The sequence below is a fragment of the Lathamus discolor genome, chromosome 11 (genome assembly GCF_037157495.1).
Source record: "Lathamus discolor isolate bLatDis1 chromosome 11, bLatDis1.hap1, whole genome shotgun sequence".
In the NCBI taxonomy this organism is placed as follows: Eukaryota; Metazoa; Chordata; class Aves; order Psittaciformes; family Psittacidae; genus Lathamus; species Lathamus discolor.
The window spans coordinates 15,656,579-15,683,504 of NC_088894.1; the positions used below are offsets into that span (position 1 = coordinate 15,656,579).

Below are 26,926 nucleotides of genomic sequence, written 5' to 3' on the forward strand. Positions count from 1 at the left end.
AATGTTTTCTCTTTGTTTAACACATTCAGCAGTCAGTCCGGGCATGGCTCTACATCTGTTGCAGGCCAAAATCTTTCATATGTATTCCAGTTAATCAGCTTTGTTAATGATAGAGAATAAATGAAAGACCATCTTTCCATTGAGATCCAATGAGTAGACAAGACTGAAGATGACAGCTGTAACCAGAGAAGTGCTGATGACAATGTACATTGTGCTAGTGCATTTACAATGAAAAAAAAAATGTTTCTCATCACTATTAATTGGGAGTTTCCTGTTCTGGGAGTTTGAGGGCTTATTAAGTGTGGCAGCAGCCAGCCTGATAACAGACATGACTCTCCTACAGTTCGTCTTTCTAATCTGACACAATGATAAACTTGGAGGAAAAATCTATACTAAGAGAAAAAAGGAGCAAAGACCAAGATGATGCAGTTCACAGATGAGTTTTGTTCACACACTCCTCCATTTCCTAAGAAAAAAGATGTTATGTCTTAGTTCCACATAAAAGGTTTGCTGTCTGATCAGGCAGACCACAGAGGGCTTCATTCCCAGTTTTTACCAACATCCCATGTCCTGTTGTCCCTGCAGGGCACTTTGCTATTGCTGTTTACACAGTAACAGAGTTAGTATTGAACAGTTACAGTTGAGCAGAGCTGATACAAATGTGCCTGTATGGATGAAAACTCACACCACTGCAGATGAACTTATCAAACCCAAGCCTTTGCCATTTACATTACATAAACATCTGCAACATAAACGCCCATTTCAGTCTGAGAGAGTTCAAGGTGTTGGCTCAATAGCAAGGAAGCAAGGAGGGAGCCATCACACTACTCAGGTTCCAGGAAGAGAGAAATGTAGAAGGGAAGATGCATTGTGAAAATACAAAAGGATATCGGGTGCAGTTATTGCAAAGCACATGAAAACTCTACATTTTGGTAACTGCTTAGCATTTAATTGCTCTTGCTTTTAATTCCACCCACAAGTGAAGGAATAAAGCCCAGTTTTTGAAGTAAGTCCCCTCTGGAACACGCTGTGCAGAATCCCAGCAGAGTTAATGGTGTAAGGACCCAGTGCTGGTACCAGGACTTGACCTGGGGACTCAAGGCACTAAACGCACCTGAAGAGAAGGGTGCCCAAGCAGTACCTGGTTGCACCCCTTATTCTGCAAGCCTAATGGAACCGCCACCCCTAAACCCACTCATTTTCTAAGTGTTTTTGAGAAGGATTATTCTGGAGGAGAACCAGTGACTGTTTCTCATGGGCTTGGTGCCAGGAGGTCAGGGACCTGTCTGTTGGTAGTGCAGGTGTGTCAAGGCTTGGGCTGAAACAGAGTATTTGGGACAAACAGGTTTAGTCAAGCGTGCCAGTGACCTGAGCATGTCCCTTTAGAGCCCTGCCAGTTTTGGTGGGGACTCACAGAGCTGCACCCTGGCAGTGGAGGGACTGTCACCTTCCATGGATGTGTGTGGAACTGGATGAGTTTTACAGTCCCCTCCAGCCCAAACCATGCTGTGATGCTATGATCTTCCCCATGCTCAAACCCATACCACTGAGCTGACCTCCTGCCTGCCCACTGCCAAAAGCTCAAACCCAGCAGACCATCAGACACCCAGAACAGCCAGAGCTGCTCAGAACCACTTTTATTCTGCAAGGATTAGAACTGCTCCAGTCAAACGGGCCATGTAATTGCTGTAATACTGTTGGAAAGCAAAGTGGAGGTGGGGAATAGCTCATGCACCATAGTTAGTGGCAGGTGATTAAGTTGCAGTGAAGTCACAGGGCTTTTTCTTCCTCTTTTTCTGTGAAAAATTCAATTTGCCTTAAGGCAGCTTTGGGTGCTGATACTGACATAATCCCCCCACAGCCCAGACCTGACCTGCTGCAAATTTCCACCTCTATGAAGAGCACAGAACCACATTCCTCTCCCCAACAATACAATGGCCCTGAATCCACTTACCTCAGCCTCTGCTTAAACTCAGGCTGCAAAACACATTAAACAATTGTGAACCGAAGTCAGATCCCTGTGAGGCCGCAGGTACAAACGCTGGAATGCTCTTTGCTGCTTTGACAAGCCCTAAAAAGCATCATCAAGTATTTTCTGTAGTTCTTTCTCTAAAGGCTCACAGCTTTTCCTCCTCCTCCCTCCCCTGCCAGGGTCTGGAACCCTTCCTGCTCAGCAAACATTTGTTTTCTTTTGTCCTGCTAGTGCTGAAATCGACATCTCTGTTTGTGGCTCTTCCTCCCCTCCCAGCACACCTGAGTGACCACTGTCGGTAATAATATCACAGAGATCCGGGAGGGAAACTTAATACCAAAGTGCTTCTGGGGAATCAGCTCAGGGAGCAACTGGAGGCAGAAATGAGCCCCCATTTCCTCTGTCAGCACCACATGCAGACAACTGGAAGTGCACTCTCCTCCCTCTACATTCAGGAGTTTAAGCAAATAATTTGAAGGTCACATTTTCGAGCACGAGTTGTTTCAACACCCTCTTGGTGACGCTTTGCTCGGCTGCATTCTCCTGAGGGTACAACCTGAGGGTCAAAGTGGCCTTTTCCTCCGGAGTGGTGGAAGGTAGGTGTCAGCTGCAGCCACGTAGAAGGAAAAAACACAAACACATTTGTGTGGCACCAAAAACTGGGGATGGAGGCTGAGGGCTCAGTCATGAATCACTGATGTGACAAGGCTATGGCACATCATATCAAGGTACAGATGAAGCATGTTCCAGCTGTGCAACTCTGTTCATACTGAATTTCAGGAGAAGATAAATGTTGTCAGGCTCAAGGCCTTGATTGCAGAGGATGTGCTGTTCAGAAGATAAAGGGATGGGACATCATTACTGGGATTGTGAACTCTGGGATATACCAGAGCATTGCAGGGATGGGCAATATTGCCAGCTGCATGGGATGCTTCACCCATGGGCAGGGAACTTGCCATGGAGGATGTCCCTGGCTTGCACAAGTGCACATTATAAAGATGCACCTATGCACCTTTCCAGAGCATCCCCCATTTAGATGGCACCACTGGTGTGCTCGACACTGACAGGCAAGTACATTGAGGTGGGTGAGGACGGCTCCGTGTGCTCAGACTCCCAACTTGTACATTCCTTTGCTGAGATGATGCCACCCACACCAGCGATAAGCCCCTCTGAAAAGAGCAAGCCAACAGGCTGAGCATGACAGCAGGGAGATTTCTACTTCTATACAGAGTTTCTGCTTCCTAAAGTGGCGAGTAAATGGAGTTTAGCCATAAAAATGGGAGAGGTCAGTGAAAAACGGAGCACGTCTTCTGGAGAGCTCTGACAATCAAAGGCTTTTCTGTGTTTTTCATGAAATGGTGCTGGGAGAAGGAAAAGAAGCCACTCAGGAAACTCCCATTGCTCCCCCTGTGCCTTGTCTGCAGGGTGTGCTGATTTCGGCTAGTTTTCTTCATAGTAGCTACTGGGGGGCTGTGTTTTGGACCTGCGCTGAAGACAGTGTTGATAACACAGGGATGTGTCTGTTACTGCAAAGCAGTGCTCACAGAGCCAAGTCCTTTTCCACTCCTCACCCCACCACACAAGAGAGCAGGCTGGGTGGGCACAAGGAGCTGGGGGGACACAGCCAGAACAGCTGACCCTGACTGACCCCAGGGATATCCCACACCATATGGGGTCATGCTCAGTGTATAGAGCTGGGGAGGAGAAGAAGGAAGAAGGGATGTTGGGAGTGATGGCCTTTGTCTTCCCAAGTCACCCTTTTGTGTTATGGAGCCCTGCTGTCCTGGTGGCTGAACTCCTCCCTGACCATGGGAAGCGTGCATGGCATTTGCTTTACCTATCATCATAGAATCAGACTGGTTTGTGCGGGAAGGGACCTTGAAGCTCATCCAGCTCCAACCCCTGCCACGGGCAGGGACCCCTTCCACTGGAGCAGCTTGCTCCAAGACCCTGTGTCCAACCTGGCCTTGAGCACTGCCAGGGATGAGGCAGCCACAGCTTCTCTGGGCACCCTGTGCCAGCGCCTCAGCACCCTCACAGGGAAGAGCTTCTGCCTAAGAGCTCATCTCAGTCTCCCCTCTGGCAGGTTCAAGCCATTCCCTTTGGCCCGTCCCTACAGGCCCTTGTCCAAAGCCCCTCTCCAGTTTTCTTGTCTTAAACTGTCATTATCTCACCCCATGAGTTTTCTCACTTTTACCCTTCCAATTCTCTCCCCCATCCCACCATGGGGGAGACAAGCGGCTCAGTTGTGTGGGTGTCAGTTGCCAGCTGGGGTTAAACCACAACAATGGCAAAGGGTGATGGTGCAGGCACAGACCAAGGCTCCCTGGGATTCTCTCCTCGCATCACAAGCAATGCAGTTTGCATTCCATACATCCTGCTTTGATCCCAGCCAATGGCTTAAACTTCTTTTTCCAAATTCAAAATAATTTAAAAACTCTTCCTGTTCAGTTATTTGAGGGAACTCCCTTTTCTCTGGAGAAATTATTTCATCTTATGATCAGTAAGGAAGAAATTAAACACGATCGTATTAATTATGGTTCATCATATAAGATAAAACTGTGGCTTATATGTCTAAAAAGTTGGGGCAGCAGTATTAAGAAATTAAGACATTAAAGGACTCCACTGATTTCAGAATGTTTAAATTACACATCTCAGAAGAAACTGATGCTGCATTTAGGGAGCTCCAACCCTTTTATTTTTGAAATAGGAGCTGAAGGATGAAAACACTTTCAAAATACACAGTTTCGTTTTTATTTCAAGAAAGTCCTTAGGATGCTTATGGAAAAAACCCAAGGGGGAGTTGACGGGAAGTTGGTTTCAGTTTGGGGTTGGTTTTGCCTAGATTTAAGCCAAGGTACCTTCTTTAAAAAGGAAGGGGCAGCCTGGCTTAAAATCCTCTAACAGAGCCCACGGAGCAAAAATATGCCAAGGAATGAAATCTGCCAAGCTGGAGCAATAGAAATTGTCCCTTCTGGCAGGACCTGACTGCTGGGTTTCCACCAGCCTGGTGGGGACTGCTGGGATCCGTGGCTCCATGAAGTCAGGCTCAGGTCTGAGAAGCTTCTCAGAACACGCTGGGGGGTTTTCCTGTGGAAACACCAGAGCGCTGTTCTGGATTCAAAATCACAACAGTGGGATCTGGGGGGATATTTTTATGTTGTTGCTGTTTTCTCACTACCTGCTTCTCCCAGAACAGGGGTGCTCACATCTGAACCAGCTCCACATTCTGTGTGGCTCAGTGGAGCAGTGTAGCTCAGTCCTGCTGTTGCTGCCCCGTGCAGTGAGGTACTGGAGGGCACTTGAGAGTTAAAGTTCTCCTTGAAACCGTAACCGTCTACTTAAACCTTCCCTAAAGCCTAGAGTTTGAGATAAAACCCATCTCGATGAGCCCTACTTCCCCAGTTGTCAGGTTATACTTTGATACCTGACAGTCAATTGTTCATGACTGCTGGCTCCTGTGACTCAAATGATGTCGGCTTGTAAAAACTGCCATCCATTGCTCACCCAGGTTGCACTTAAAGACTCATTTCCAAACCCTGTGAGGCACCACCAGTGCTTATACATATATCAGATGCCAGCATGGAAGATAGGATAGGTTGAAGGTGGTATCATCACAGAATGGGTTGGGATGGAAGGGACCTTAAAGCTCACCCAGTTCCAAACCCCTGCCATGGACAGGGATACCTTCTGCTAGAGCAGTTTTGTGGCCTCCTCTGGCCTGGCTCCAACAGCTCCACGTCCCTCTTGTGCTGTTGCCCCAGAGCTGGATCAGGACTGCAGGAGGGGTTTCCCCAGAGTGCAGCAGAGGGGCAGGATCCCCTCCTAAGCTGCTGCTCACGCTCTGGGGGTGCAGCCCAGGACGCAGTATAATATTATAAAGTGCATTTTGAGTTGAGTAAACATCCTCAGGGGGGTTACAGCTCCTGGGAACTCTCTTTGCTGTCTGGGGAACCTGATGTGCTGTGAAATACAGTATTCACTGTGATTTTTAAAATGCATTTAAGAGAATGGGCTCAGGGGTATCGCAAACAGAAACTATCCTCTCCATGCCTGCATCATTATTAAAGTTGTTTGCTTTCAACACCCAGAAGGATTTGGGCAGAAACAAAGCCTCCTGTGACCAGGATCTATTGCAAAAGGTATGGATATGTAAGATTTACAGCACACTGGGAAGTGAAGCCCTCAGAAGCTGGGAATCATTCCTTTCTCAGTTCAGCCCAACAAGGCGCTGGTGGAGCAGCCAGCAAACCCCCAGGATGCCATGGGCAGGAGGCTGGGGCAAAGCTCCCCAGATGACATGTTGGGCATCTCCCAGCTCTAACAGGCACAACTCTGCAGCCTGAACCCCATATAAAACCTCTGCAACCTCCTGGTTGTTCTCTTAGAAAAACATGACAAATCCCCATAAATGCCAGATTCTTCTTTGCATCTTCTCCACCTGCTGGCAGTGCAGCACCATCCACTGCTCCCGCCTGGCCATAACCCCTGCGCACATGAGATGCTGCTGTGGAGGGGAGGAGGGCACCAGCCATCAGCCTGGCAACAGTCCATAATAGCATGTGACTGACTCATCTTCCCCAAGTGATGGGAAGTCACATCCCTGCAAGCTGCCACTGTGGCAGGCCAACAGCCCTTCTTCTTCCCGGGCTGGAGTGTGCTGGTGTTCAGCTGGGCTCAACTCTTCCTGTTTCCAGCCAGAGGACACCCCTGGGGCTGTGCATCGAAGTCCCGCTGCAAACAACGTCAGCTGAAGTGCATAAACAAACCCTCAAGAGAGGTCGTGGCAGCTCTCACAACAAGAAGCTACCAGCAGTTAACAAAGGATAAAAGCAAAAAACCGGAGCCCTGGCCCCCAGGTTCCTTCCATCTGCACCACCCCTGAGCAGGAGGGTGTCCATCACTGGGGAAATCAAAGCCTTCCTCTCCATTGTTTTCCCAGCAGCAAGAACAGCCCATGGCCATTTGCCACCATGGAGCTGGATGAAAGCAGCCTTGGGCTGTCATACAACAGGCCCAGAGCTGCTGCTGCCTTTGCACCTGCCCTGGGGGCTGCAGTGAAGCCCCTCTCCCAGAGCAGGAGGCAGGGCTGGGCTTACCAGCCAGATGCAAGAGTCCTGTCTCAGCCCCTCTGGAGCACAGCTCGGGGCTGTCACAGCGGACTCACAATATCCACAGCACGGTGCTTCGAAGGGATGGTCACAGTCCAGCATAGTTTTGCTACTGAAAAATCCACATCAATGTGGACCTCTTGTAATTTGGATACCTTAACTTGTCCTTTCAACACAACAAAGTCCCGCAATAGTGATGGATCCCATGGAAAGAGGGGCTTCAGGAGCACCACATTCACATTTCATATGCCTTCCTGGGTATGTGGTGTTAACCAGCTAGAATTATTTATAGTCTTCTTCCTGGTTTACACACATGATCACTACTGCTCCTATTCTTATACTTCTCCCTCAACATCTCCTGGAGGTCACTACCAGGACAAGGCCAGAAGAACCTTTGATCCAACCAGGCAGCTTTGTGTTTATTAGTGTCGATTAATGACCGAGACTGAAGAAAACTATTTTGACTTAACAGTCTTGCCTTGCCTATGGAGAGCGTGTCCACACTGTAGTGACTGGTAAAATCTCAAGTGCCAACAGCTCAGGAGTTCCACTGGTGTCCTACCTACATTTGCAAGGATCTAAGCCTCTTATGCTTCATCCACACGCCCAGGAGCTTGTTCCAACATGGTCTCCATCAACGGCAATACTTACAACAGGGCTGAAGAAGAATCAATGAACCATGGAATGGTTTGGGTTGGAAGGGACCTTAAAGCTCATCCAGTTCCAACCCCTGCCACGGGCAGGGACCCCTTCCACTGGAGCAGCTTGCTCCAAGCCCCTGTGTCCAACCTGGCCTTGAACACTGCCAGGGATGGGGCAGCCACAGCTCCTCTGGGCACCCTGTGCCAGGTTGCTATTGGTATATATTTCATTTATGTTTTATATATATATATATATATATATTGCAAAATGTTATGTTATATATATATTCCAAAATAGCTATTAAATGAGGACCTAAACACTGTTCACCATTACCAGCTAAAGCAAGGTTTGCCATATGGGGACTCTCTTTCAGGGAGATTTGTAACCTAAATGGGGCTTTTCATGATAAATCCACTTAGTATTCCTCCAACATTCCAGGAAGGCGAAATCCCCCACTCCATCTCATTAAGGATGAAGGAATGCCAGGTATGTGGCAGGAATGTGGGGTGAGAGGAGGAGTGGGGTGTCTTTTAACTCAGCTGTAGTGTGGTAAAAAAAAAAGAACAATTTAAGGATCATGATTTGAAATGTATTTCTTCTTGTATTGCTTCCCGAGAAGCTACACCAGCCATGGCAATGCACATGCTTAACCCAAGGGAGACAATACTCAGTTTAAAGATTCAAAAAAACCCAACCCTACCACATCCAGAAATCAGAGGTGCTCTCCTCAGTGCTAGACAAGCCATGCAAGGTCTTATGCCAAGAAGCTCACTAATAGCTCAAGTGCAGTGCTGGCAGATGGCATCTAGCTTGTGACAGCCCTCCTGTGCCCATGGTGGATATACCTAAGAAAGTAGTCTGGGACCTTCTTAAGGCTCATTTGTCGAGCCAAACCCAGCTAGAGAAGTGCACTGAGCTTCCACAGGGGTGAGCTGCCTCTTGGTATAGCAGCCTGACTATGGCTGCTGTGAGTGCAGGAAACTGGATGCCCTCACAGAATCTCACTGGCAACATAAAAGATGCTGACCCCACTGGCACAGCACATTTATTTCCAGACAGATGAAGAGAGAAGATGCTTCATACTTCATCTCAGCCCTGAAATAAATAAAAAGCTAAAAAACTAGCCCTTCCTAAACCTAGGAATTTTAACAGAGAGTAAAAGCTTCTGAGTCAGACCATAAATCCAGCTTACTTCATATTCTGACAATGGTCAACAGCAACTGCTCCAGAAGAAAAGCACACCTGCATGGAGTGATTCTGACCCTCCTATACACTTCTGCCATCTTCAGACACCTTCCACCTGGCCCATTGTGCATTAAGCATAGATGGGTCTATTCTTCATTTTACTTGACCTCCCCTCCTAACCCACATACCCCTTTCCAGCCTTCCCACCATCCTTAATGTCCTCTACAGTAACTACACACTCTGCTAGTAGCATTTTTGGATTAGCTCTGCTGTTCCAGATGCTGAGGCACAAAATTGAGGTCAGAGCAAACAGCCATGATCTGTCATGAGTGAACAGACACAAAAATGGATGAAGGTCTCCTGACTCTGGGTGCAGTCCTCTCATCACAGTCTGCTGCATTAAGAAATGGAAACTGAGGCCACTGCTGAAAAAGCAGAAGGAAAGATCCTGACGGAAGGAGCAAAAGGAGCCTGAAGAGCTGGCAAACCATGTCAGGGGTTAAAACCAAGCAGCTTTGTTGAGGCTGATGCTCGGGGAGCAGCTCGCTGTCTGCACGAAGCAGTGGGAGTGAGCAATGGGAATCAGCACAGCTGCTTCATGCTTGACATATGGAACCAGAGTAGAAATCCCACCATATGACTTTAGGGATAATGTTAAATCTGTTACAGCATTCTCCCCTCCCCTGCTCATCCCACACAAGCTTCAAAATTTCTGGTTTATGACTGCTAGAGGATCATTGCAGGCTGTCTCTGGAGGGATAATCTTAAATTTCAAGTGACAGTTCATGGGCATCTTCTCTTTCTTCTGGAATGCTGCCTTACACAGCACATTAAGTATTTTGGAGATTAGTAACTGGAGCAAAGCATTCTAATCTTGGTGTCCTAGTGGAGATTGAGAAAAGAACAGCTCATGTTTGAAGTTGCTGTGGCACAGGAAACAGAAGAAGCCTTGAAGACCAAAAGCAAGGCTCAAATGCAGCTCAAATGGAAATCTGGGACATTAAACACGTGATCCATGTTTAGTCTCCAGGGCTTCTCTCTGACGTGGTGTTTCCACTCAGAGCAGGTCTTAGGGACACTGAAAGGTGGAACGCAATTTGAGCTCTCTTTCAGAATAAATAGACCAAGCTCACCATGGCTGCTAAACTGAAAACTTGTACTTTTGTATTCTTTGACCTGAATTAGGTGATAAGTGAATTGTATAATAAGGTTACAGGTTGCTTTGAACTTATACTGAGTATCAAATGGGAACCACTTGACCATCTCTGAACTGGCCTCTGTACTTTGCAGCTTGCAGGACACCAGCCATGATAAACACAGCACAGGCTCTGGAGCTGCCTGCACAGCAGCTCACACAACAGCAGTCCTACCATCACCTGGCAAAGGCCCTCACAGCATCAGTTTAAGCTTCCTGACTGCAGAATGATCTTTGTAACAACTCCTCCTACTGTTCCACACACAACCTGAAGTCCCATTGAAAAGAGGCCAAGTATGTGCCTTAACTGGCCTGATTCCCTCTCACCCCTTCCTTTTTCTCCTTCCTTTTTCCTCCTTCCAGCACCAATGCCCAGGTAGCAAATCCTATGGGGCAACTGAACTTAAATCGCTAAAATTAATCCTGCAACGTTCACGTTTCTCATGGTGCTAATCCAAGGAACTGAATTACCACCAGCTCCTTCAGAATAGCCTGTGACTGATGACATTGTCCAAGTTCATTAGTTACTCCAGCTATTGTGGGGATAAAGTAACAAATTAACAGCCAATATTTAGGAGATTATACAATTATGCTTCCTTGAAGCTGTTTAAGCAGCTGATCTGGCATCTCTGTACAGAATTATACAGCTCTGCTTTGAGTTAATGCAAGTGAAGTGGTTGGCTCAATTTGGCTAAACATTTAAAAGTAATATAACCATTTGCAACAGATGCCCTTTTAGGCCTTCATTTTGGAACAGTCTTATGCACAACAACCTCTGATCTATTCAGCAACCAACACCAAGAATCCATGTTTCTGTATCCCAAGTAGCCACTTGTGGCAAGAGTTAAAGATGTGTCAGAAAGGGGTCAAACAACAATGGGATATCACATACTCCAGGCCACTGATACTAGCAAAGACATGCTGGTGTTTCCGCACAGCATGTTTTTCCACATTCTTTACTACCCACAGAATTGCCGTAACAGTCCTGAAGGTTAGTATGCCTCCATGTAGGATCATTAGTCCAAACTTAAGTTTACCTGAAGGTAGCAAGCTGCCTTCTCCTCCTTTGCCCCTGCCCAGCAGCCTATTAGGACCAGGGCAGACATCCACCAAGACCTCTATACCTCCTGAGAGACAACTTATGCTGATGCTCTGCAGCCCCTGGGGACACCTCTTTTATACAGTTATGGTCTGGATATTTTCCCCATGGTCTAACCTTTTCCAGCCTAACAGTTTACAGCTTTTGCCAAAGTGATAGTCTGCTCAGATTTCAGCTCACCATTTGGCACTCATTATTCTTCTGGGAAAGCAAGCAAGTTGTTCAGTGCAATAAATGAATCCTCAGTCAAAGTTCAGCTCCAGTATGTTGTGCAGCAGGACTGGGGCCTGGCTGCAAACCTGCAAGGTACAACCCATCAAATACATCCGTATTACTGGGGTCTGTAAAGAAGTCAAATCACTGAAACATGTAAGTTAGTGGTAAAGCAGAAAGTTTACTTAATTGCTAATGCAAATTTTGATCTAAAAGTCCCATCAGTCAAGAACTGCCTTGCTTAGCCACCACTTCTGTAAAGCCACTTAATGACTAACTGTACTTGGCCTGCACCTTATGGAGCATCCTGTTGTTACAGCTGGACAGTGCTTCATGTGACCAGCTCTACAGTTTCAACCAAGGCATCAATATTACTGACTTAATTTTAAGTCAAAAGTATCCGAAATCACTGCTGATTCAGCGGCAGCTTAGCAGAAAGTGTGTAGCAGGCAGGAAATCAAAGCAGACAGGAGTGCAGAAGGCTGCAGAAGGAAGGCATAGCTCAACCCCACCAGCCTCCAGCAGCACCACATGTCCTGACAAACACCCGCTGGGCCAGGCGCAGGGGGCGCCTGCTGGGCTGACCGCCTGAAATGAGCACAGCTTCCAGATCATCCATGAAAGTTATAAAACCAGAACATTTTAATTGAATAAAAAAATCTGTAAAACAGACTCTCAAAAAAAATCCAACCTGGGTCTTGCTATTTCTCAGATGGTGTTTCTCTCTGGAATGCACTTCTGGGGTGTTTCTCCTTGCTGGTGCATACTCCTATGCTCTGTGCTGAGCACTGCAAGTGCCAGGATCATGCAGCTGATGCCTCAGTGTGGCTCATCCTTCTTGTTGAAGGGACCGGATGAGATGCTTGGGGCTCTCTGAGCAGCTGAGGCCTGTACTTCATGGCCAGCTTATGCTGCACACCAGTAACTTCTTTTCCCAGTGCTGCTATCTCTATCCAAGGGTCCGTGAGCAATGCATGGTGCTAGGCCTGCTCACAGGCATTGCCTGTGCTGGATGTCAGCACTCTACTAGGTGCTAATGCCTCTGTTGTCCGTGGGGCCTGCTTTGGAAGGCGAATAGGCACATAGACATTTGAAGCACAGTGTTCCTTGAGGTATTCTCCCCCTTTTTCTTCATAGTCTTTTCTGGTTATCCAGCCTTCATCACAAGTCGTATGTTCCACTGCCCAATCCCTAGCTCCATACCAGGCATCTAAAACAGGATTGGAAGCAAGGCGAACCTGGATGGAAGGAAAACAGAACAACAATGATGTCAGTTTAACACAGGAGAGAAAAGCCCTTTCTCTCCTACACCTGAGTATAGTGGTATATAACACAAAACACTGAATTTCAGAAGTCTGAGCTGATTATTCAGTGCCTCTGGGTAAGAGCAATATTAGGAATGGGTTTGAAGTGTATTTTGACCTTGAGATCGATTCTCTATGAGGCTGCTTTGCTCCTACAGGTAGAGAAAGCAAATGGGTGTATCACATTCCCAACCCACAGTTCTCTGGCAGCATTCAAGGTCCAGTTGGACCTTGTTGCCTTGAGCAACATGGTCTAGGGTGAGGCATCCCTGCCCATGGCAGGAGGGCTGGATGTGGATCATCTTAAGGTCCCTTCCAACCCCAACCAGTCTGCGAATCTATGATTCTAAGGTAAAGGTTAAGGAAAGCTATAGGTGCTCTTTCTGAAGACATCTGAGAGAGCAGGGTAGACATCTTGGAAAAGGAAAACCTGCTTCAGTTAAAGGACCATGCACACACAGGTATGTTAGGCTAGAAATGTGCAGACTGGGACAGCTCCTATCTGGAACAAGTGACCTTTGTTAGGAGCAGGATCATCTCCTTCAACCTGCTGGTCACGCTCCTTTTGAATCAGCCCAGCAGATGGACGGCTTCTGGGCTCAAGCGCATGCTGAAGTGGCTCATGTTCAGTTTCTCCTCACCCAACACCCCCAAGACCTTCTCCACCCCACCTGTAGCTGTGCTGGGATTGCCTCAACCCAGGCACCTGGCTTGGTTAAACTTCATGAGGTTGGTACTGGCCATCTCTCTAGCGTGTCCAGGTCCCTCTGCATCTTATCCCTTCCCTCCAGTGTATGAACCGAACCACACAGCTTGGTGTCATCGGCAAACTTTGCTGAGTGCTCGGTCCTACTGTCCATGTCACCAACTAAGATGTTTAACAAGGTCGGTCCCAACACCAACCCATGAGGGACACCACACATCCCCGGTCTCCAACTGGACACTGAGCCGCTGGCCACAACTCTCTGCCTCAGATGGAGTTTACCTCCTGCTTTGGGCTGCATTCCCAAGCAATGCGACTCCAAGAAGCCATAGGTCCAGCATGCCAGAGGCCTGCTACGGGCCTCCCACCATCTGCCTTCTCAGGTCAAAAAAGCCATTTGCAATGTCTCATCATAAAACACTCTCCATTCCCATGCTCCAACTCCACCTGCTCTGTACCTCTCCCAGCCCAAACTACTTTTTAACACAGATGAACCACTGTTCATGCAAATGTCGCGTCAATACACATACCTGAAAAGTTGACTGGAATGGTCTCATCTCAAGGAGTTCCTTCTGGACCCTGGCTTTCAGGCCAGGGTACATTGTATTTCCACCAGTGAGAAAAACATTCTCAACAAGAACAGCTTGTTGTTCCTTTGGATACCTACAAGGAACAAAAATCAATGTCAGTCTCAGTCCTCCTCAAGGACATCTCTCCTAGGAACTGAACAGCTATCAGGAATACCAATACCCTGTCTTCAGGATTCATTTTCAGAAACTTCTTTCACTTTCCTAGGATGGAAACCTGTGTTCCTCTGTTTTGTGAAAAGCCTGGGGTGGCAGGAGAAAATCCTTAAAGCACTCTGTGCACTGTGCACCATAAACCAACAGCTCAGTAGAGCTTCAGTTCTCACAGTTCAGAAAATGCTATCTCTATGTTCACACAGTTCAGGAGGGACGTTTTGCCAGTGCTAAGTTGTCTGGAAACAGCTGTCCAGCAAGCATGCTTATATCATAACTTGAAAATGTCCCCCCACCCCCGATTTTGGTTTCAGAAACACAGAGGCTGCCAGCTCATTGTTTCATGGGATGGATAATTACCAGGGTTTGTTGTCTCCCTTTGTAACAAATTTGGACCAGGGGTCTCCAAAGTGGGGTGTGGAGAATTCATTAAGGTGCAGGAAGATGACTTTTTTGGTACCATTAATAAACAAACAAAAATAGTGTTTATTTCACTTTTATCTCATCCTTCTTTAATTTCTGGTTTTGTGTACATTTTTAAATGTATGTAATAGTTCAGCAGTACCTATAATTTATAAATACACATATATTGGAGGTGCACACTCAAAAAGTTTTTACTGATGGGTAATCAATCAAAAAAGTTTGGAGCCCACTGACTTAAAGAACACAAAGACACGTCTAACCTGCACTGCTCAACCCCAGCAGAAGAACTATTCAAACATATTGTCTCAAATTATTGCTAAGCAACCAGAATTGCAAAAGCTGGTATCAAAACAAGACTAGCCTGATAGAAGTGAGTGCCAAGCAGCTTCGTAAACTCACCTCTCAAGGACATATTGCATGGTTTCTGCTATACCAGCCTGGTCTTCTCCTATCAGGGAAGGCTGGAAAACAATCTCTGGAGCCCTGATTCTTTCAGTGCCAAGGAAAAGCTGGTGGTACTCTGCCAGGTTAAACACGGGCTTTGAAAAGATGAGATTGAAAAGTAGTAGGAACTTACGCTAAAGAATAGTAATATTCTAGAATGAGCAATGTTTCCAAACAATGTGTACAAAAAAACAGATTAGTATGCTCTCGCAGAGGAAGTGCCATGCTGTAAAAGGTTCCAAAATGCCAAGGAAGCTGGACTTTTCCTACATTTCTTTCTGTTCTGTGCAACTTAGTCCCCAAGGCTCAATATTACAAGTTGAAAACTGTGTTCACGGCGATGCAACATTAGGCTACGGATCACACACAAAAACACTGTGGACTTTTTTTCCCTGATAACATGGCACTGCTAAACAGGCACTGCCAGCAGCTTGAGCCAGATGGGTATAACCGTGTTCTAAACCATCAGCTAAAACTGCAAGGACTTCTCCTCTCTCAATGTCTTGTTCAGATAAGCTTAAGCATCTCTTCCAAGAGCAGGCAAACCACGTTTGCATTTGAGAAATGTTAGCAGACTAGCTGTGCAACCAGGAGGCAGCAACTTCTGGTATGAGGTGTAGATACAGAAATCAAACCTGCACTGCAGCAACAGGCTTCTCAACTTCAGGCTGTTCCTCAGCAAATAAAGGTTCAAACTCATTAACACTTTCCACATCCTCCAGTGACTGCTCACTGCCTAATGGATCCAAATCAGGAGTCTGGAAACATAAGAAAATACATTACAGGAGGCTAGCTCAGGTGCGCTGAGCACAGACAACTTCAACGCTAGTAACACATTTGGAAAATTCAGTGCTGTTTTTCTCAAATCTCAATTTTTTTAACATGCCTGAAACCAAACATGCTGTTCTCTAGCACTGAAGACAAAAATCAAAATGGTGAACACCCCAGAAAGCAGGTGTTAAGACAGACATTCACTCAAAGCGTAAAAAGATAACACCTTCAACAAATTTATCATGATGCCAGTTGGGAAATGAAAGGCCTCAGTCAACAGGCTGACTGCCAGGCTCCTGGCCGGCCATAGCCTACACATAATAACATACTGAAAGTTACTAAAATAGCTTTTAAAATTAGTTAAAACTCAGTGCTCACAGCACCTCTAACTGCTCTATAATTACCATTAAATTCCCTGCCTAGCTTGTATGGGACTGGAAAACAAATATTTGCTAGCTCAAAGCTGTCACACAATGTTTGACAGTTTCAACTGCCTGGCATTTGGATATACCAAAAGCCCTTACATTTTACACAGAGATGAAGGCGCTCCAAAAGCTCTTTCCTAACACATTGCTGAAAATCCTAGAGTACTTTATGGTTGTGAAGTAAAAGCAGGGGTTTAATTATCTCCTTTATTTTTGTGGTACAATGTTACCTTAGGTATTTCATTGCGAAAGATTTGGTTTTGTTATTTTAAACTTGTAAGGTTTGCTGCAATGTCTAGCAAGCAATACCAGGATGAGAAAAAGCTCTATCATCCAAGCATTCTTAAGTATCTAGCTTACAACTACTTAAAACTGAAGTGTAAGCAGCGTTCCTCCTTAGAGCAAACAAATCACAAGTCACCTGAACTTATCTCCAACATTTATGCTTTGTTAAATCCCTTTCTTTTTATGTCTTAAAAAAACCCCAACCAACCAAGCAAATAGCAACACAAAGAAGCATAAAACTCAGCTAAAGACTTGGCACAGACCCCAGGACAACATAATTAGCTTTCAGACTCCTTTGCAGAGCCAGAGGGATGGCCCATCTTCAAGAAAGGATTCAGTGATAAACATAGGTGCTCTCACAAAGCACTGACCTAACAGAAAGGATTTCCACTTGCTTCCAAGGCCTGAGGCTACACCTAGTAAAGAAGAGGAGCATGGGACATGTTGGAACTTAGGCACGACCACTGAGCAAAATTATAAGAAACTAATAGTCTTTCAGTTACCTTTTTCTGGAACAATTTCTTTCGCCAGAGGGCAGAAAGACTCTTTACCACAATGGTAAGCTCATCATCTACTTCAATGTCCCTCAAACGCTGTCATTCTGATTCTTACACAAGCTTTACTGATAAGGATAGGCAAAACACAACACCTAGAAGGTATCAGCTCACCAGCTAGTTCTGGCTACATCTCAAGCTCCATATAAGATACATGAACTCCTGCACCTGGCACAACTCTCTGTGCTTCAATTTTCTGTTTTTCTCTCTGTCTGTTCCTAAGCAAAAGACTGATTTAACTAAGAAAGTTCTCTCTTACATGACTCGAAAGGCAATTATAATTAAATCCACGAGCAGCCTTAGACAATCTCTTAGAAGCAGCTGCTATCTGTTGGGTCTGTATTAGTCTGACAAAGCAGCCAATTGAGCTTCTCATTTTCAACACAACCCCAAAAATCAAGTGCAGCAATCCATCTTTCATTGTTAAGTAAACAAAATAGAATATACTGCTTAACTGCACCAGACAAAGATAGCAAGAATAAAGGCAAAGGGTGATTGTTTACCATGAAGTTCTCTGCACCTGAAAGGGAAGAACAGAAAGGAAAACTAATGCTTTTTTTAACAAAAAGCTTCATATGTTCTCCTATATCTTTAATAGATGGCCACTGACAATTCAGGCTGGTTGTCTTCGGATCGTAACTACTTGCGGTTTAAGTACTTAAAATGTAATGTCATTTTAATTGTCAGACACTGGGGGTGGAGAAATCTTTAACATACCAGGCCCACTTATTTCACCAAAATTAATGCAAAAGCAGAGTTAGAGTTTGATTTAAAGTATGAACAAAACCATTATGCTAGCTGCTGCATTTATAACCTCCTAGCAAGTCAACCTTAAGTAACCAGAACTATTCACTTGTCTCCTCCAAATCTTTAAAGATGTGCAAGAAATTTTTCAGGCAACTTTTTTATTTCATATAGCTATACTTCAACTACTGTCAGGAAGCCTAGAGATTTTGCTTAGAACTCTATGGAATAACACTCTGAAGGTATGTATCAGAGCACAGTGCAGACCAGCACAAGGGTTACTGATCTTAGTCCCACGGAACTGTTATTTTCTGTAGCTGCATAGGAAAGCTGGAAAAGAGAGAAGTAGTTGCCAAATTAACAACTTGCAGTGTGTTAAAGGAAAGCTTAGTTCATCAGTAAAAGTCTGAAGGGGCACATTTTCAAGTGTAGAAACTTAAATCTCTCAGACATAAGAGGAGGATCAACTTGGTGAAAACACTATACCTCCGGCTTGCTGTCCACAACATCTACTTCAATACTGACTTCTGCCTGTAGGATTTTCTGCTTGGTTTGTTCAACAGACAGACTCAATTTGTTGATGTAAGACTGAAGTTCTTCTGCAGAGTCCATGTTCAGCTCCACCAAAGCTTTGTGGAATTGATCCATCTGACCATCTTCTAAAAGTTCCTACGGACAGAGTTAGCTGTGATGACAGGGCAATCAACTGTCTGTCAGCTGTGCATGTACAGACACTTTGTCTTCATCACCAGATATTATGGTGCACATGCTTTGGCAGCATTCAAAATAGTTCACAAAAGAATTGCTCAGAACCTGACAGCATCCTCTGCATCAGTAACCTCTCCCTTTTATCCTGCAAGTAAGCTTAAAAAGCTCCTGCCAGAAAACACACAGAACAGTTGTAGCTTCTTTAGAACGGGAGACTGAGATGAGCTCTTAGGCAGTTCTTCCCTGTGAGGGTGCTGAGGTGCTGCCACAGGGTGCCCAGAGAAGCTGTGGCTGCCCCATCCCTGGCAGTGTTCAAGGCCAGGCTGGACAGGGCTTGGAGCAACCTGCTCTAGTGGAAGGTGCCCCTGCCCATGGCAGGAGTTTGGAACTGGATAACCTTTAAGGTCCCTTCCAACCCAAATGGTTGTATGAGTCTATGATTCTTTACAGCACTGCATGACATTCTGATAAGGCTCTGAAGGCAGCCTGCCCTCCTCCCAGAAGGCAACACAGAAAACTCTGCCTTGATTACCTGTACGTACAGTAACCTGTCCAGCCTCTCTTGGTCAAGTTGTAGCTTCTCTTCTCGACGACGTGCATTGAGTTCTTGAAGTCTACGCAACTGCTGCTGCCGCCTCTCCTGCTTTTCCTCCGATGTCAGAGTGCTCCCCAGCAGTTTGTTAGAGAAAGGCAGCTGCATCTTGTGCATATTGTTCTCATAGTACTCTGGGGACTGCCACTTCCGTAGCTCTAAATGTTTTGAAAGGAAAATAACTGTTTAGCCAGGCAGAAAACAATGTGCACGTTGTATGCAAGCCATGCTAAGCTCAGACTTGGAAGAAAGAAGGCAACAGTCCAGCCTAGGATTCTGTCACCTCTGGCCAGCTGCTCCAGTGTTTAGCTCCCCTCTCAGAGCACTACCTCCCAGCCACATACTCGGTTCCCACGGCTCTCAGTGCTCTGATCTCCTGCATACCAGAGTGGGAAGCGCACACCAGAATCTTCCCTCTTCCCAGGTAAGGGCGAGTTCTCACACATGCCTAAGGATTTCTGCAGGCTCTTTCATAAGTGAAAAATTTAAGAAAACACTGTTCTTCAGCCACTACTTAAGATTACATTTACCATGGAAATTTTTAAAACTTCCTTAATTTACAAAACATCATGAGAATTGTCCTCTGCAATTTTGGAAACCTTAAAACAGGTAAGAAACACAGCCAGATGCTGGAATCATCCTAGGAAATTTAATGTTCTGTTGGAAGCATAACTAACAAAACAAACTAATTTAAATTCTTTTTCTCTGAAATAATCACAATTTTTATTCACAGAGAAATTCGAACTCATACAGTGTTGGGGTTTTTTTGTAATTCAATTTTGTTTCTATCTTAATGTTAAATTTGAAACTCTTGTTGAAACTGTAACCTACCATGAGGTAATGGCCAGAAAGCTATAAAGAAAGCAAAACAGAGTAATTCTGCCAGAATCCTAGCCAACTTGAGAACAAGAGATATAGAAGAGAAAACTAAGTTGGGGTGAGCACTATCTAGTGGCAATTTACAGCTGGTTTTACCTTCTATATAGTCCTCTGCAACATAGCTATGCTCATGCAGTATTTCTTCCATGCGACTAAGAGTGATGGCAGCAAAATGCCCTGGGTATTTCAGCTGAAGGAGGCGTTGGAGATAGACAGCTGCTTGACACCCTCCAAGATTAATACGTTTGCAGTTTTTAGCATCCAGTCTAAAAATGCAAAGATACACAAAGGACTGTGCAGAGATCCACAAGTTCAGCATAAACCAGATCTCCTGCTTCCCCCAGCATTATTTACTTTCTGATACTGTCAAGTAGACATGAGTATTTCCAAATATTTCAAGATTCAGTTACCAGACAATCTAACACACCGGCTTTTCTCAGACAACAATCATAATCATGGCTTTGTTTATTGCAATTAGTTTCTGAAAGGCTCTGCTCTGCTTTAAATAATAATAAAAAAAGCAATAATAATTTTGGCTACAGCAAGGAAACATTCATTTTTAAGAAGGCAAGTGATGGCTAGTGGAGCTGAAAGTATTTCCTTTAACCTCCATAATATTTCATGACTATGACATACCTTCAGTGTGTGTTTGAGCCCAGAACCACCCCCTGTGCGCTAGGCTGTATCCCCAGAACAGGAGCAGCAGGTTGGGGAGGGGATTCTCCTCCTCTGCTGTGCTCTGGGGAGACTCCCCTTCAGTCCTGATACAGCTCTGGGGCGACAGCACAAGAGGGACGTGGAGCTGTTGGAGCGAGGGCAGAGGACGCCATGGAGGTGCTGCAAAGGCTGGAGCAGCTCTGCTCTGGAGCCAGGCTGAGAGAGCTGGGCTGGGGCAGCCTGGAGAAGAGAAGGCTCCTGAAGGGGAGACCTGAGAGCAGCTCCAATGCCTAAAGGGGCTACAGGAAACCTGGAGAGGGGCTTTGGACAAGGGGAATGGCTTTAACCTGCCTGAGGGGAGACTGAGATGAGCTCTTAGGCAGAAGCTCTTCCCTGTGAGGGTGCTGAGGCGCTGGCACAGGGTGCCCAGAGGAGCTGTGGCTGCCCCATCCCTGGCAGTTTTCAAGGCCAGGTTGGACACAGGGGCTTGGAGCAAGCTGCTCCAGTGGAAGGGGTCCCTGCCTGTGGCAGGGGTTGGAACTGGATGAGCTTTAAGGTCCCTTCAACCCAAAACATTCTATGATACATTTTTTTAATGCCTGATCTTTGAGGCGATACCTCATTCTACTTTTGCAAGTAAAGATCTACACGTGAATAACCAAACATACAACATGTACAGGGCCAGCACTGCTTCTTCAATTCAAAATTCAACAGAACTCAGCAAAATCCACAGACCTAGTTTTAACTCATGAGTATAAAGACCTGATAAGAACTTACACTGCAGGAGCTGGAATACTGAATGTTAGAGGAAAGGGTTTCTGCACCACTTGAAGAGTCAACGGCTGACAAAGAAGGGCTGCACTGTACTCAAGACACCAAGAACTCACTCACCTGCCTTCCAAGACTGGCAAAATGTGGGTACACTGATAACCTGAAGATATCACCAAACCACTGCAGGGCCAGTTCTCACTTCTGTTGTGGTAAAAACTGTACAAGCTATCTATGCCATAGGACACTTTTGGCACTTGGTAACATTCAAAGAGCAGCTCCGACATCATTTGTCTCGAATAGAGAGGATTGCATACTGCTTCTGTCAGAACGACTGGATGATCAACACAACCCTGTAAGGGACAAGAGAAAAATAATAAAGGTATGAAGGGAAAATCACAGAATCATTAGTATTGGAACAGATCTAGTTCCAACCCCTTGCCATGGGCAGGGACACCTCACCCTAAGAGCCCAAGGCTCTGTCCAACCTGGCCTTAAACACTGCCAGGGATAAAGCATTTACCTCTTCTCTGGACAACCTGTGCCAGACCTCACATTAAAGAGCATCTTCTTTATATCTAACCTGAGCTTCCCCTATTTCAGTTTGAACCCATCATCCATTGTCCTATTGCTACAGCCCCTGATGAAAAGACCCTCTCTGGCATCCTTGTAGCCCCCTTCAGACACTGGAAGCTGCTCTGAGGTCTCCACGCAGTTTCTCTTCCCCAGGCTGAACAGCCTCAATATTCTCAGCCTGTCTCCATGCAGGAAGTGCTCCAGCCCCTGATCATCCTCGTGGCCTCCTCTGGACTTGCTCCAACAGCTCCATGTCCTTATGCTGGGGACACCAGAACTGCACACAGTGCTCCAAATGGGGTCTCATGAGAGCAGAGTAGAGAGGCAGGATCGCCTCCTTTGATATCCATGGATATTTATCCTTGCTTCTCCTTTAAGCACCAGCAAGGATTCTTCTAAACCCCAACGAGAAAGCGTTTTTTTGTGCAGGCTACAAATCATGTAAGTTAAATTATATCTAGTGCGGAAGGCGGCAAAAAAGAACCTTTGTCTATATCAAGGCTTTGAATGTTCATTCAACCAAAGAATAAACTCCTAAGGGGGAGGAGAATGGATTTTTAAAGCATATACAAACTACTAAAAATTTAAATCTATGCACTGAGGAGATGAAGCACACGTGAAAACTGGAGAAAAGCAGCTGAGCACCAGGTAAAGCTCAAAAAGGCAAAAGTCTTCATGATCTGAGGAGCAACTTTCAGTCCCCCTGGGGATACAAAACAAGTAGTCAAAACCAACAATCTTTAATGTCCCTCTCAAAAACCAGCCGCTGACACTGGCCACAGCCTGACGAGATGCTGCAGTCCAAACCTCTCACACCGTAGCTGTATCGTCCCACTCTCCTTTTATTTCACAGCTATGAAGAAGCTGCGAGAACAGCGGAGTTCAAAGGGCACTCCCGCGGAGCGCCGGGCCCGGGTCATCACAGGAGGCTGCCCAGGGCCGCGCATCTGCCAGGAGGGGACAACGCAACGCCCCAGGACACTCCGGGGCGCTGCCGGGACCCGCATCCCGCCGCGCACCCACCCAACCTGCCCCGGCCTGCCCTGCCCTACCTGCGAGCTGACGCCGAGGCGCTGGAAGACGTGGTCGAGGAGCAGCTCCTGCAGCTCCAGCTGCACGGGCACGTTGCGGTCGAAGGGCGAGCGGAGCAGCCAGCGCAGGGGCTCGGGGCTCCCCAGGTCGTTGCCCACCTGCGTCTCGGCGCCGATCCCGCCGCGGGCCCCGCGGTTGCGCGCCGCCAGCGAGCGGAACTGTAGCAGCGGCTCGGCGGGGACGGCGGGGTCGGCGCAGGCCCAGCCCGCCCGCGTCTGGAAGGAGCCGTTGTCGATCACCAGCGGCACCGGCTGCGGCGTCCGCACAGCCGAGCCCGGTTCCAGCACCGGGTCGGGGGACCAGCGCACGTCGCGGAACGAGAACACTCGTGAGGCCGCCGCCATGGTGCGCCTCTCGCCTCCCTCCGGCCGAGAACGCGGGCGCCGACACTCGTTCCGGGCGGGGCGAGGGGCCCCGGGGAGCGGGCAGGCTGCGCCCCCGCTGCCGGCCCCGCAGCGGCGCCCTCTGCCCGCAGGCTGCAGCCTGACAGCGGCCTCGGGGACGAGAAGCTGCGGCCGGGATGGCGCCCGCGGCCTGCGCTGTCCCCGCGCCACGGCAAGAAGGGCGCCCCCTGCGGTCGGGGCGGAGGACGAGCGGCCCTCCCGGAGCCTCCGCTGCGCCCTTCTCGTGCCCCTGCCCTGGGACGCGGGGCACGGCGGGGTCAGGGCGGGCCGAGCCACCCGCGAACTGAGGTCTCCGCTGCCGGGCTGGGATCCGTTACTGCTGTCGCTGCCCCTGGTGGTCAGAAACGCCATCGACCCGCAGCCCCCCGCTGCTGGAAGTGCGGCTGCAAACACTCAGCCTTGTCAAAGCTCGGGTCGTGAACGGCTTTTCTTATTTACCCCGTGCGCAGAATAAGGGTAATAGCTGCTTTTGTCACACAGTGATACTAAAGTGTTAGTAACGTGAATTAATAAAAATTTGCAAAGTTCATTTAGATCTCGGGGGTTAAAAGTCTAATTTCAAGGGACCATCACTGCATAAAAACACACAGGCACACGAGCAAGGAATTAACTGCATGCAACTCATAATGTGCACTTATGTAGCTGCTCTCCCCTGAGGGGTACCAAGAGCTACACAAAGGATTAATTTAGCCAAACAGCCGCCTGTGAGGTGATAAATAATGGCTTTATTTTATTAAAGGAGAAACAGTCTGATGAATGTTAAGTTGCTGAAGCCACACTGTCAGTGCCTACTTTGATCACCACTGAACTGCTTCATTATTCAGCAATACATTTACAGACATATCCTGTAAAGCGTGCTAACTTGCCTTTCTTCAGGGAAGGGAGCTAGAAAGGCAATTAAAATACAAAGGTGTCTCTGCCCATGGCAGGGATTGGAACTGGATGAGCTTTAAGTTCCTTCCAGCCCAAATCATTCCATGATTCTATGATACCCACCACTGCAGGGTTGATCCTGTTTTACCAACTTTTCAAAAGCAACCTTGGCTACCCAGTTTCAAAGTAGCTGAAGCACTTGGTTATCTCCCATATATAAACAGACCTTTAGCTATTGTTTTAACATAAGCCTTGAAAGCTTCCTAGTTTGTGTTTATCCTTTAAATAGCAAAGGACAATCAAATCTGATGCTCTCTCAGTTGCTGTCCCTTTTGCTAACCATGCAGAGTATATCAGCTGTCTGCTTGTGATTAACACAGTGATGCAATGAGAGTTATTAAAAGGTAGAGCAGATCAGGCAAGCTAGTCTAAACTTAGTGTAACCTGAAGCAAGCAATGAAGTATCCTGTGGTTCCTTTGGTGAATGAGCTGACCTTTCCTCTGCTTTTCTTCTGGTTTTGTTTGCCATTTGTAATGCTGTTGATCCTAATGATTATCTGGCTACAGCTTCTCCTTAATGAAGGTAAGTTCTGCAGTTGACCAGATAAAATGCTTCTGCATGCTTCATGTTCAAAGCACTCTGCTAGCTATTTTTAGACTAATGCCACTTGTCACAGAAGGAAAGTAAAGGGCTTTTTTAGTACTGTTGGTAGCAAACTCAAATTATTACGCTTTTCTGTTAGAAATGCTTGTAAGACAAGCTGCTGCTGCTGTTTTTCCTTACCCTCTCCCTTTTTTTTCACAGGTAATTTAAGAAAGCTAACCTCACCCTCTAACTTTGTACACTTTCATTACAGTTCTCTCATACTTCTCCTCTTCTGGGGGTGGGGGGTGGTACCAGGAGCTGTTGAGGGATTCTTTTATCAGTGCTGATAGAAAATCTGTGGAGGGAGCAGGACATGCATTTTCATTTATTTGTGTATTTTGCTCTTCTTTCCAGTCCATCACTGATTCTTATTTCTAATATGTCAGTAACCGATAACAGGCTTTGGTTTAGGTTAATAATAGGCTTATTGGTGTACTCAGGAGGATAAAGCCTTAGTAGCTTGCTCTAATACTGAAGCATAAGCAATCCTGGCTGAGGAATCAAACCTAAGTTCAAAAACAGTGATTCTGCCTTTGCAGAACAGCTGTAGGAAGGAAAATAAGAATTGGAATTAAAATTAGAATTTTACTTTAGCAATCTTTAACTTTATTTGGTGCCCTCTATTCTTAATAATGTGGTAGCCAGTCCTATGATAGGTCACATAGGAATAGCCACAATGAGGCACAGCAGAACAAGTGGTACTCACCTCAGTGATGACTTGTACTCCTTCCTCCTTATCCATCTTGCATGTGTTCACCACGGATTTTTTACTTTCAGCTCCCATTTTGCAGGTTTAGCAGAGAGCTGATGCTATTTACTGCCCCTGCTTCCTTCAGTAGTGAAGTATCTTCCCTCTATACCCCCACGTGGCCCTTGTGGGTAATCAGACACAGTAATTAGAAAGTGCAGGTTTCAAGAGGCTGGCCAGTTGTACAAGCTACCCTGAGCAGCACAGGCATGGCTTGCTGCTCATGTCTGAAGAGCAGAATAAAATACCTATTTTGCATAGGTAAAGGGCAGCTATGCCACGTACACATCAGTGTCAGCTTTTTGCCCTCGCAGAGTAACTCTGGAATCTCTTGATGCTTTGAATAAGACTTTCAGGTTATGCTTAACTACATTTACCTTCACATTTTCTGGCACTATAGTGACTGTTTTAGCACCAGGCCTCCAACAATTTCTATAAGTGCTCTAAATTCCATTTGAATCAATAAGACTAAGCCATTACTATATTTTTACATAGTAGTGTATTTACAGGATTAGAGCATTATCATGTTTCTCAATCACTCTTAAGAGAGAAAATTGAAATGGTGTCCTTTTTAATAGTTTCCTAATGAATTCAGTTGTCTGCTTATTTTATGCTAGTTTACGTCACGCACAAGTAAAAAGTGGGGGGTGTTTCAGCTCCTCCTTTAACATAGTTGCTGATTAAGAAAATTAGTAAAAGTCAGACACTTGTACAGGCCTCTTAATGCCTACTTGGGTTTAGAAATCCTTTATTTAGGCTGAAAAAGATTCAGAAGAACCTTGCTGAGCTCCTAGATAGAACATGCAAGGCTGTCAGCTAGATTGAAGCCATGTGCAGGTATTTTACATGTTCTTTTTAAACCTCTTTCTAGCACAGCTGCCCATTGCAGAAGAAGTAAACAAACAGTCTTCTGATGAGCCTGATTCTGATTCTAAATTTGAAGTTGAACCAACAGAAGAAGAAAACCGGAATGACACATCTAGTATAGAAATGGAAGGAGAGGTGCAATCATCTGCAGGAAAGTTGAAGTCTAAGCCTGCTTATCTGAGTTCAAATCCAGAAAGCCAAAAGCTAAGTCTTTTTGCTATAATCTCAAACAGCTGGTTTCGTAGCCAGAAGATAAGATATTTGCATATTGAGAAGAGCGATTTCTGTAACACCATGACGGTGAGT

At 46.2% G+C, this 26,926-nt stretch overlaps 1 protein-coding gene across 2 annotated transcripts in view; it reads right to left on the reverse strand.

Annotated features, from left to right (window-relative positions):
• ACTR5 (actin related protein 5) overlaps positions 1 to 23,852 on the reverse strand; it is a 30,597-nt gene extending 6,745 nt beyond the window's left edge. Inside the window, exons 1-10 of one of the 2 annotated variants that reach the window (XR_010615290.1) lie at positions 23,043 to 23,852; positions 21,538 to 21,767; positions 20,086 to 20,255; positions 19,051 to 19,268; positions 18,297 to 18,479; positions 15,667 to 15,789; positions 14,987 to 15,126; positions 13,955 to 14,087; positions 12,109 to 12,655; positions 11,385 to 11,503 (exon numbers count right to left, since the gene is read on the reverse strand). Coding sequence is in view for 1 of the 2 variants with exons in the window: in XM_065691335.1 (XP_065547407.1) it covers positions 12,398 to 12,655; positions 13,955 to 14,087; positions 14,987 to 15,126; positions 15,667 to 15,789; positions 18,297 to 18,479; positions 19,051 to 19,268; positions 20,086 to 20,255; positions 21,538 to 21,767; positions 23,043 to 23,837 (2,250 nt within the window). In the remaining variant the exon portion in view is untranslated. Of the gene's footprint in view, positions 1 to 11,384; positions 11,504 to 12,037; positions 12,656 to 13,954; positions 14,088 to 14,986; positions 15,127 to 15,666; positions 15,790 to 18,296; positions 18,480 to 19,050; positions 19,269 to 20,085; positions 20,256 to 21,537; positions 21,768 to 23,042 lie in introns of those variants that run through there. The other variant, XM_065691335.1, reaches the window with a different exon arrangement.
• Between the last annotated feature and the right edge of the window lie 3,074 nt (positions 23,853 to 26,926).